Source organism: Gorilla gorilla, chromosome 2, assembly GCF_029281585.2.
Source record: "Gorilla gorilla gorilla isolate KB3781 chromosome 2, NHGRI_mGorGor1-v2.1_pri, whole genome shotgun sequence".
Taxonomy (NCBI): Eukaryota; Metazoa; Chordata; class Mammalia; order Primates; family Hominidae; genus Gorilla; species Gorilla gorilla.
Genome location: NC_086017.1, coordinates 172531725 through 172543720, shown reverse-complemented (window position 1 = coordinate 172543720; position 11996 = coordinate 172531725). Strand labels below are relative to the sequence as shown.

At 40.4% G+C, this 11996-nt stretch overlaps 1 protein-coding gene across 1 annotated transcript; it reads left to right on the top strand.

Moving 5' to 3' along the window:
* The first annotated feature begins 246 nt into the window (after positions 1–246).
* LOC109026425 (large ribosomal subunit protein uL23-like) lies at positions 247–791 on the top strand. The gene has a single exon (XM_055381206.2). It carries the CDS (start codon positions 258–260, stop codon positions 726–728), a length of 471 nt encoding a protein of 156 aa, XP_055237181.2. The 5' UTR covers positions 247–257; the 3' UTR covers positions 729–791.
* The last annotated feature ends 11205 nt before the right edge of the window (positions 792–11996 follow it).

The window sequence follows — 11996 nt, the reverse complement described above, 5'->3', positions numbered from 1 at the left end:
GGGGTGTTAGATACAACAATTTTGCTAGACTTTATTTAGATGTGACAAAATTTTAAATGAAACATCTATATGTCTTTTTTTTTGTCTTACTAACTTCCCATGAATAAGGGGAAAGAGCCAATATATTACAAAATTTAATTGGAATGCATAAGAGAAGATAAAAGCAAATAAGATTTCATTTGATATTTAAAATAACAAGGTTTTGCATTTAAATAAAAATCTACCTTAAAACACAGCATATGGACCCTTTTCACAAGATGGCGCCGAAAGCGAAGAAGGAAGCTCCTGCCCCTCCTAAAGCTGAAGCCAAAGCGAAGGCATTAAAGGCCAAGAAGGCAGTGTTGAAAGGTGTCCACAGCCACAAAAAGAAGAAGATCCGCACGTCACCCACCTTCCGGCGGCCGAAGACACTGCGACTCCGGAGACAGCCCAAATATCCTCGGAAGAGCGCTCCCAGGAGAAACAAGCTTGACCACTATGCTATCATCAAGTTTCCGCTGACCACTGAGTCTGCCGTGAAGAAGATAGAAGACAACAACACACTTGTGTTCATTGTGGATGTTAAAGCCAACAAGCACCAGATTAAACAGGCTGTGAAGAAGCTCTGTGATATTGATGTGGCCAAGGTCAACACCCTGATTCGGCCTGATGGAGAGAAGAAGGCATATGTTCGACTGGCTCCTGATTACAATGCTTTGGATGTTGCCAACAAAATTGGGATCATCTAAACTGAGTCCAGCTGCCTAATTCTGAATATATATATATATATATCTTTTCACCATTAAAAAAAAAAAAAACCACAGCATATGTTCAAGTTAGAAGAAAAACAAGTTTTCTCTTACTTTGTAGAGAGGACAGATGTGCCCAGAACTATTTATTCCAAAAACATTCACTAAGTATGGTAACTTACATATCATTTTCTTATGGCCAAATGTCATATATTGAGTGGATTAAGTTATAAATTTTAGCATTATGGAACAATCTATGGGAAGCTATAGAGTTTAAAATTGTTATTTAAAAAAACCACAAAACTTAGTAGAAATTCCAAATAACTCGAAGACTCTGTTCAACAAGTGAATGAAAAAGAAAATAATATTCCCTACCCAGGAAAATCTACTTGACTTGATAAATTGACTTCAGGTTACAAAATCACCAGATGTCACTAAGGCTATCCTACAGTAAAACTTTCCTTCCATTCTTAAAATGATAAAAAATAGGCTAAAGGATTTTTGCCATGTTCTTCAGAGTCTCATCGCAACACATCAATTTCATTAGGAGAACTATCATTTACTACAAGCTCAGACTACCAATGTCCACTACACACACACACACACACACACACACACACACACACACAATCAGCCCCTTTTTTCAGGTTCTAAAGACTGCACCACCATTCAACCTGTCCCCAATGCCAGCTTTGCCACTCTGCATTTTATCTAAAATGGATAAATTCAGTCTGGGAATGGTGGCTCATGCCTGTAATCCTAGCACTGTGGAAGGCTGAGGTGGAAGGATCATTTGAGCCCAGGAGTTTGAGGCTGCAGTGAGCTATAACTGCACTGCTGGGCTCCAGCCTGGGCAACAGAGTGAGAGCCTATCTCTAAAAACAATTCAAATCCTGCATACTCAAAAGAAAGGTTGGAGAAACATCTCGAAATTACAGTTGATGAATTTATAGTTTAGCAATTCTTAATTTGACAGTGCCCATCAAACTTGGGCCCAAATCTTGAGCTCATTACTTAACACCTGTGCAGCCCTGGGATTTTTTTTTTTTTCCCCCCTTATTTCTCTGAGTCTCAGTGTCCTCACCTGTAACATGGAGAGAATTGTATCAACCTTGTGCATTATCTGTAAGAAAGAAAGATAATCCAGTTAAAACACCAAGCACCAGGGCTGGCACCTGTGGTCAGTGCTCAATAAATCACACCTGTTAGGGTTCTTGACGATTTGGGAACCGGAGTTTCTCGATTTTGCTATTCACACACAGAATGCTCTTTTACCATTAAAAAAGATTTTAAAGTTGTAAAAGGAGGAGATAATTTGGCCACCCTGTCGTGGTCTGCCTTCTCTTTTCCAATTTTATTCTGCTTCTTGATTCTAATTGGACTAGAATATGTAGTTGTTTGCTAGGGCAGCTGCAACAAACTACCACAAATGAAGCAGCTTCACCAACAGAAACTTATTGTCTCACCGTTTTGGATCCCAGAAGCCAGAGATCCAGTGTTAGCAGGGGTCCTTTCTTCTGATTGCTGCGAGGAAGAATCTGTGCCATTACCCTCTCCTAGCATGTGGTAGTTTGCTGCCAATCTTCAGCATTCCTTGTCTGGTAGAACCATCACTCTGGTCTCTGCCTTCATCTTCACATGGAGTTCTCCCTGTGTATGTGGCTGTGTAAATATTTTCCCTTTCTACAAGGACATGCTCGTATTGGATTATAGCCCACCTTACTCCAGTGTGACCTCATCTTTACTTACATCTGTAATGACCTTATTTCCAAATCAGGTCACATTCTAAAGTACTGGGGATTAGGACTTTAACATATGAGAATACATTTCAATGCATAACAAAATGCTATGACTCTCATTATTTCCATGAACTTTATGGACTGTAAACTCTAAAGGAAACAAGCAGGACCTAATTACAACTCTGGTTGTCAGCCTCTTTACCTTGCCAGCAGTCTGCACTGGAGCATGAATACGTAGCATTAAGTGTATAGGGAAAAGAATCTGATCTTCCTACTGAACAGCAAATCTTGTTCTAGAATTTTATCTGATTGTTTTTAAAGTAGAAACACCACAATTAATATCTTGCACTGTTTACTTTCATCTATTGCAAATAACAGTTCAACTAAAAACCACTTCACTGACAAGACGGGAGTTGAGAAACCCTATCAAAGGAAATGAAAAACATGGCACAGCTTGATCAAAAACCTAAGGATGAGCTTCAGCTGAATACATGAATAGTTGATGTTGCTCAAAACATGGGAGCCAGCTCTGAGGCTTGCAACAATTTTTATTATGAAAAAATTTTCTTTGGGTAGATTTTTTTTTATTTGGTTTCCTTTTTCTGTTGTTTGAAGAATGATCCATATGCAGATTTTTTTTTTAAGGCAGAAGGCTGGATGCACAAAAGGTTTGCAGTGAAAAGAAAGTACACCTCTCTCTGTGCCTCCCAGTAACCCAATTCCACTCCCTGGAGGCGATGCCTACCTACCGCCAATTCCTTTAGTCTCTGCATTTTAAAACACAGATAGATTCACACAAAAGACAGCAAGTGGACTACCCTGCGCCTGGCTTTTTTCTCCTTACCTTGTATCTTGAAGGTTCTGCCAGATCATTAGCTGTTTCACTTACCATAACAGCTGCACTCATTGTGTTCCAGAGTCATGAGTCTTCTCGGGTAGGAATTTTTTGTTTGTTTTGTTTGTTTTGTTTTTTGTTTTTGTTTTTGTTTTGAGACACAGTCTCACCCAGCCACCCAGGCTGGAGTGCAGTAGCATGGTCTCGGCTCACTGCAACCTCCGCCTCCTGGGTTCAAGCAATTCTCATTCCTCGCCTCCCAAATAGATGGGATTACAGGCTCCTGCCACCAAGCTGGGCTAATTTTTGTATATTTAGTAGAGACAGGGTCTCACCATGTTGGCCAGGCTGGTCTCAAACTCTTGACCTCAAGTGATCCATTGGGTAGGAATTTTATGTATAAAGGAGCAGTGTTCTCACAGTCCTATAATGTGCCACCTCCCTGCCCCAGCTCCATACTGCTTCACCACTGCCAAGGAACTGGAAGGCAGGGCTATGCCTACAATATAATGTCAAATGGAATGACAGACAGACTTGTACTAGAGAAGTTCTGTTTGGTCACCTGTAGTTTAAAAAGAAAAAAAAAAAGCCAGTTCAGGAATCATTGCTCCTCTACCAAGCTTCCCTCCCTTCCCTTCCCTTCCCCTCCCCTCCCCTCCCCTCCCCTCTCCTCCCCTCCCCTCTCCTCCCCTCCCCTCTCCTCCCCTCCCCTCCCCTCTCCTCCCCTCCCCTCCCCTCTCCTCCCCTCCCCTCTCCTCCCCTCTCCTCCTCTCCCCTTCTCTCCCCTCACCTCCTCTTATTATTTTTTTCTTTTTTTTTTCTTTTTGAGATGGAGTTTTCCTGTTGTTGCCCAGGCTGGAGTACAGTGGCATGATCTGGGCTCACTGCAGCCTCTGCCTCCAGGGTTCAAGCAATTCTCCTGCCTCAGCCTCCCTAGTAGCTGGGATTACAGGTGTCCACCACCACGCCCAGCTAATTTTTTGTATTTTTAGTAGTGACGAGGGTTTCACCATGTTGGCCAGGCTGGTCTTGAACTCCTTATCTCAGGTGATCCACCGACTCGGCATCCCAAAGTGCTGAGATTACAGGCATGAGCCACCGCATCCGGCCCAAGCCTTTCTTACTTCCTTTGCTCCTTTCACTCCTAAAAGGTGAAGGAAGTGTAAACTTTTTTCTAAAAATAACAAAAAAAATTGTAAGAGTTTATTTGTATATTTAAAGTGGCCTAGTTACCTTTGATAATGCTCTAATTTTTTAAATTATTTCATTTTAATTTATTCTATTTTATTTCACTCTGTCTTGCTCTAGAAAAGACTTACAAAGGCTCTAGTGTCTTGTAAAAGTCCAGAATAGCACAGATTTTTCTATTTGCTTGGAAATTTACAGATTTTTTTAAACTGCTTTTAAATATTAAGAAGGTCTTTCTGCAGAGAGTAACAATGTGGAGTATTATGTAATTATTGTTCTAGTCCTCTAAAATGCTTTTTCAAATTGTACCTATTCAGTTCAGTTGATTAATTAAAAGTTAACAATCTCCTGTGTCAAATCTTCTAATAGATAGAAAATTAATCATTCCTTTTTATATTATATTTATCATGCTTTTTATTACAAAAGTAATATATTCATTGTAAATTTATCTAGAAATAAAGACAAGCACATTGCATTTAGTTACCCAAACTGGCAATGGCATTTTTCATGGATACTCCCAAATATTTTCTCATGCACGTCATATGTTTATGTTTCAATAAACTCAGGATCATATCACATGTACTAAACGGCAAACTGCTTTTTCTACCTCATCATGTATAAAGAACATTTCGGCATCATTAATTCTACAGCACGATTGTTAATAACTACCTTGACTCTATCATAGAACTGGAGTGTGATTTATTTCAAATGCCCCACTGTTGAATATTTAGGTGGTTTATAGTGATTAAGAATTCAAAACAATGTTGGAATACACATACGCATAACTTTCTTGCACATTTTGCCAAATTATTCTCCCAAATAATTTAAACACTTGTTCTTAACATTTGAGAGAATGAATCCCTTTGAGAATCTGATGGATTTTGCATCTCTTCTCAGGAAAGGGCAAATATGTTCAAATTTTTATACATCTTCGGAGCCTTCCGACCAAAACAACCCCAGATTGAGAACGCAGTAGCATTTTATGTCCCTACAAACCATATGAACGCCCTTTTGCTCACACTATCACCTTGTTTTCAAACTTTCTGCTGATTTGAGAGATGAAACAGTACATCAGTCTTTTCTTACTTTGTATTTTTGTATTGCTAATGAAATTTGAACACTTTTTCCAGAAGTTGATTGATCATGTATTTTTTGTACATTGCTTATTCAAGCCTTCTATCTAATATAATTCAGATTTTAAATATTAAATTAAAAAATTTAACACAACACTGTAAGATCACATAATAAAGTGGAAACTTTCAATTCCTGGGCTTTCTCTGGGCTAAAGGCATGGTCTTTAATAAATGATCCAATCTGTCATGTCTCAATGTTTCCACCAGAGGGCAATATTAGCCCATCTATTATTTCTCTGGCTTCTACAGCTCTCAAGATTTCAATTTACTTTTACCAGAAGAATCTTCCTGAAAAATACTTGCAATGATGATAAAGTTAAATACTTCATTATGCATGTAACACATTATTATATAAAAGTTACATTGTTATAAATTTTCTATTTAATTTGTTTCAACACATGAAAATGTTCAAATGGAATTTCAATAATTATAATCATTACTTCAAATGAAAACCATGCCTCTATTAGCATTCTTTATTATATCCATTTACTTAAATTATCATTATTTCTAGAATGATGTTTGCAGTATGATTTATAATAGAATCTTCATAAACCATTAGCATAAACAGGAAGAGCAATTGACTCCTGAAAAGCCATTCTTTAAAGGCAACCAGATTAATTCCTGACTCTAATTATTTTGCGCCTTTGGCTGACCACATGACAAGATAAAAACTTATTTCTTCTTCCCATTCAATAAAGATATGCAGGGTAACCTTCTGAGTGCTAAGGATATTGTTGTGAAGAAAACAGAAATCCTTGACCTCAGGAAGTTTACAGGTTACAGGATTGGGACATGAAGGAGAGACAAATCCACGCATCTTACATACACATTGGAGTGTGGCAGGGTCGGGAGTGTTAGGAGGGAATAAAGCCCAGAAGAGGGATATAGCACTGAGATACATGCGGAGACCATTTTAAGTGGAGTGGCCAAGGAGGCTTCACATGTGGATGACATCTAAGCAGAGAGCTTAGGGAGATGAGAGTCATGTCGATCTGAAGAAAGACAAATCCAAGCAGGGAGGGGACGTCAGCTGCAAGAGCTGACTGGTGAGAAACAGCAAGGAAACTAGTGTGACTGAGACAAGTGAGCCAGGGGTGGGGGAGTGGGGAGGAACAAGAGGCCGGAGGGTGGAAGGCCTTGCTTGGCAGCCTCAGGCTTGGACTTTCATTCTGAATGAGATGGAGAAAAGTTGGCATTTTTAGCATAGGCAGGACATTATCTGCATGCATAAGAAGAATCACTCTGCGGGAGGCTGAGGCAGGAGAATGGCGTGAACCCGGGAGGCGGAGCTTGCAGTGAGCCGAGATCACGCCACTGCACTCCAGCCTGGGCGACAGAGCGGGAGACTCCATCTCAAAAAAAAAAAAAAAAGAAAAAAAAGAAGAATCATTCTGATTGCTCTTTCCACAACAGACTTTACAGGGACAAAGGTAGAGACAGAGAGACCAGTTAGTAAGCTACTGAAATTACCCAGATGAGAAACTATGGTGATTTGGACCAAGGTGATGGTGACAGAGAAAAGAGTTTGGGGGCAGATGACATGGGTGGTGCTGATGAGCTAAAGAATAGGTAGTTGCATATGGGAGACTGGCATTCAGAGAAGAGGTCTGGGTTGGAAATACAAAATTTGGAAGACATCAGAATCCATGTAGAGATAGAATGACAGCTCAACCCTGGAACGTTCAATGTTTAGAAGTCAAGGGAAAGAGACACCAGCAATGAAAGCCAAGAAAGAGTGTTGAGTGAGGTAGGAGAAGAATCAGGAATAAAGTATTCAGAAGCCAGCTGCTCTGAAGAGCAGAAAGTGATCTATCATCAACAGCTGAGGACAAGGACTGACCCTTGACCTAAGCAGCGTGGAGCTCATGGTAACCTTATAAAGAGTAATTTCATGGAGCGAGAAGCCAGAAGCCTGATCAGACAAGATTACAGAGATGAAGAGTGATACTGGACACAGCAAGTATAATAGTGTTTTCAAGGAATTTTGACAGAAGGGAAGCCTAGAAATGATGCAACAGCTGGAGGATGATATGAGCTCAAAGGGAGCATTTTCAAAAGATGAGAAAAGTGATAGCATGCTTTTATGCTATTAGCAGTAAAGAGGGAAAAGTGGAGATTGCAGGAGAGAGGGAAGACTTTCCAAAGCACTGACCTGAAATAGGCAGAGAAAAAATCCAGTGCAGAAGCTGGGAGGGAGCCACCATTAGTACACAGCCAACCACAAAGGCCCAGAAGCCAGGGGATGTGGAGCACTTTTGATTAAGAAAATAAGGTTGTTGACTATAGTTAATAACAATGCATTATATACTTGGAAATTGCTAACAGAGTAGATTTTAAGTGTTCTCACCGCAAACAAATGATAAGTATGTGAGGTGATGTATATGTTAGTTAATTTCATTTAGAATTTCCACAATGTATACATATTTCAGAACATCATGTTGTACAACATAAATATATACAATTTTTATTTTTCAATTTAAAAGAGTAAATAAGAAAAAAGAATTCTACTCTCACTAGTGCCTGCATCAGCACATCCTTACCAGTGTTAGATATTAAGATTTTAAAACATTTTTCTCATTTGACAGATACAAAATGATATTTATTGTTCGTTTTTGTTTGCATTTATATCTATTTTTTAACAAAGCAATGGGATAATGTTTTGAACATCAAAAAGAAAAAGAAAAGAAAGTCACTGTTACTCTATGCCTCTTTATTCTGTATTTTATGGGGAAACATGCCTCATAGAAGCTGCGTATGTTAAAGCTAATATCATATCTAACTAATTGAGTTGAACTGTGTAGCAGCCTGACTGCTAGACTCTCCATTGTTTAAAGGGTAGCACATCCCACAGCTGCCTGACCTGAGTTTTGCATGGGGGAGCCCACTGGGTGATAAAACCTACTTCAGAGAATATTGGCTCTTATCATCCAGTGGGGGCTTTCACAAAAAAATCTCCCATGAGAACAAGCAGGGCTTTGCCCCAAATATCTCCTGCTGCAGCGGAAAAGGCCTGCTACCCAGTTCCCTTGTGTTCCCTGCTGATTTGTTGCAGAAAATGGACAATGAAAAAATGACTGCCAGGTGGGGGCCAAAAGAGACCACTTCTAAAAACTGGCAATGTCTTTTAAATATTTCGAATTTTATTAGATTTAGGACTTACTTGCTATTCCCTCTGACCAGATGGACACACTTGCCCAGAGCTCCATGTGATTTACACTTTACATGGTTCTGGTTTCTGCTGAAATGTCACCATCTCACAGACATCTCCGCAAATGAATTATGCGTTCCTCACTTCGTTTCCACCATCCTGTCATTCTTGTTTCTTTGTTTGCATTTTCTTTGATGCTCTTTCCATTCCTGAAATTCCATGGAGTATTTCCTTGTTTTACTCGCCGCCTCCGCCAGGAGGGCAGGAAACTGCTAGTTTTGTTTACTCTTCTTCCCAGCACCCTGAACACAGCACGCAGAGCAGCTTTCAATAAATATTTGTTAAGCAAATGAACTGATGTGAATTGATTCTAACAGAAGAGGGAGAAAGGAATGTTGAAGCTGACAGGAACCAAGCACATAATATTAGGAATATACTTATACCAAAAAAAATGTTGTTTATCTGAAATTCAAATTTAACTGGGCATCCTGAATTTCATTTGGCAACTCTATATATGAGTTCTCACTTATAAGTGGGAGCTAATCTACAAGGATGCAAAGACATAAGAATGATACAATGGACTTTGGGGACTCCAGGAAAATGGTCGGGGGGAGTGAGGGATAAAAGATTATACACTGGACACAGTGTACATGCTGGGGTGATGGGTGCACCAAAATCTCAGAAATCACCACTAAAGAAGTGATCCATGTAACCAAACACCACCTGCTCCCCAAAAACTATTTAAATAAAAAAAAAATCACAGGCTCATGAACTCATATTGTTTCTATGTATTTTGCTATCCTTATCAGTAAGATATTTTAAACTATCTATATCCTCACTGCCATTGATGTCTATGTAGAGAGGGGAATATTTGTGATTCTTTTTCCCATGAATTTCCAAAGGGGCATTTCAACATGTCTGCCTTTCTTTCTTGCCTGGGTCTTTCTCAGCACTTAGTTAACAGTGGGTTACTTTGCGCTCTATAAACAGCTACTCCACACTTCGTGTTTCATGGGGTGAAAGGACAGTGTGTGAAGTTTGAGTGGCATAAATTCATCAACAATCTCTCATGATTCAATGCTGTTTGAAATTCCTCCATGAAGGTCAGCACTTTCTTTTTCTATACATAAACATTTTATTTTAGAATAATTCTAGTTTTATAGAAATGTGGTAAAGATAGCAGAGTTCTCAACATCCCACACCCAGTTGCCCCCATTGTAAATGTCTTACACAGACACAGTACATTTATCGCAATGAAGGAATTAAACACAACCAACAAGACCTTTCAAAACATAACCATGACACCTAAAAATAGTTAACAATAGTTTCTTAGAATGCTTTGTTTAGCCCATGGGTTTCCCCCATCTTTGCCCCTTATCCATCTGCCTTGATCCCCACAAGGGGGTCAATTCTCCTTTCCCCAGACTTGAAAACAACACAAGAAGGTAAGCAGCTGCTCACTCAGGCCAGGTATCTCATGTGACAACAACATTCAGCCATGTCTGGAGATAGTTGTGGTTGTCACAACCAGGGAGGTGCTACTGGCATTGAGTGAGTGGAAGCCAAGGTTGCTGCTCAGCATCCTACAGTGCACAGAACAGGCCCCACCACAGAGAATGATCTGGCCCCAAATGTTCACAGTTTCAAGACTGGGAAACTGGAGTAGGCCAAGCTGGGAATACACAGAAACTCCATGCTCTTCACCACCCCAGGACCCCACCACCTCCCTGGCTTCTAACCACATCCTGGGATCCCATGGCACAGGTCTTGGGGACTCAGCAGGGAAGGGCGTCCAATCAAGGCGCACCCTCTATGCTGCAGACCCTGGCCCACCCGACCAACCAGGGCCAGAATGAATACTGTACTTGCATTCTCAAACTTGACAGTGAGAATGACAGATGCATAAACAGCACTTCAAAGGGATTTTCATGACTAGAGAATGGATGAGTGCTCCCCTGTTGTGGGAAGTGAGGCCAATGGGCAGGGGGCAAAGATGGAGAAAACTCCATTTTGGGCTAAACAAGGCTCCTTAAGGAACTAAAATCACTTAAAAGAAAGAAATGGTAGTTTACAAAAAAATTGGAGAGCATTGCTTTGCAATGCAGCGCTGAAGAACAAACTGAAATGAACAAATGAAAATTGCTTGTTCAGACTTTTGATTATCCTCGTTTGGACTCAGAACAGGTGTTATAGAAGAAATGTACTCTTCTCACAAGAAGTGGCTTTGAGCTGTCTTCAGTGACAGCTGTGGTTATCTATGATTTGGAAGATCTTGAGAGGTCCTTGTTCTGGGGTGCCCAGGATCAGTCTACCCACTTAGCAGTTCTGACAAGGAAAAAAAGACCACAGAACACAGAAAAGATGGGAAGAGTCAACTTGGAGGTGGAAAGAGGAAGACAAACAGCAAGTCCACTGTGGGAGAATAAGGAGGAGCCCCCACAGCCTTCTCCAGCTCTTCTCAGGTTCCATTTAGAGAGTTCCAAATCCCAGCAGCACCTGACATCTCCCCACAGGAAGTTACACTCCCCAAAATTACAGAGCAGAGCTTCGTACTGCAAAAATCTTTTAACATGGCAATAATACAATTGTGATATATTGCCTTGTCTACCATGCTAAATGATGGTGGTCTTGCCTACCATTCTAAATTCACTGTATGGTTTTACAACCTAGAAATTCTTGAAGCTATGAAAAAACTCAGTTATGTAAATGACATCCATAGGCCCCAGGGTATATGGACAACACCTATAGAGCAGCCTTGCCAATTTTATCATCCCACACTTGTTATGCACAGAAAGCCCTTTGCTTGTTTATTTTCTACAACACTTGATATTCTTTGTGGACCTCTACCCCACCAAGAGAGGAAAAAATACAAATTTATTCTAATCGATAAACTTCATTAAATAAATAGCATCTTTGGTTAACTCTGGCTTCCTGAGAAAGCTGAGCATGTTAAATTTCCCTCATTTCCTCTGCTTCTCTCCAAAATGGCAGTTGAGTGAATGGCACTAGGACCTGGATACAAACACACACATCACTCTTCACTCTCCAGCTCCTCTGCCTCATCACTGCAGCACCTGGCTGGCAACTAATGTTCAGACCTGGGCTTGAGGAACTCTCAGGTCTTTCTCAGCTGGATCAGGAGATTGGCAACCCCGATGGTGCCTGACCTCCCATTTCTATTCTATGTCCAGCCAGCCAGACCACCCTACTCTTGTTTTGGGTGTC

Coding starts and splice junctions, on each gene's coding strand:
- LOC109026425 (XM_055381206.2), top strand. CDS start 258: ATGGCGCCGAAAGCGAAGAAGGAAGCTCCTGCCCCTCCTAAAGCTGAA.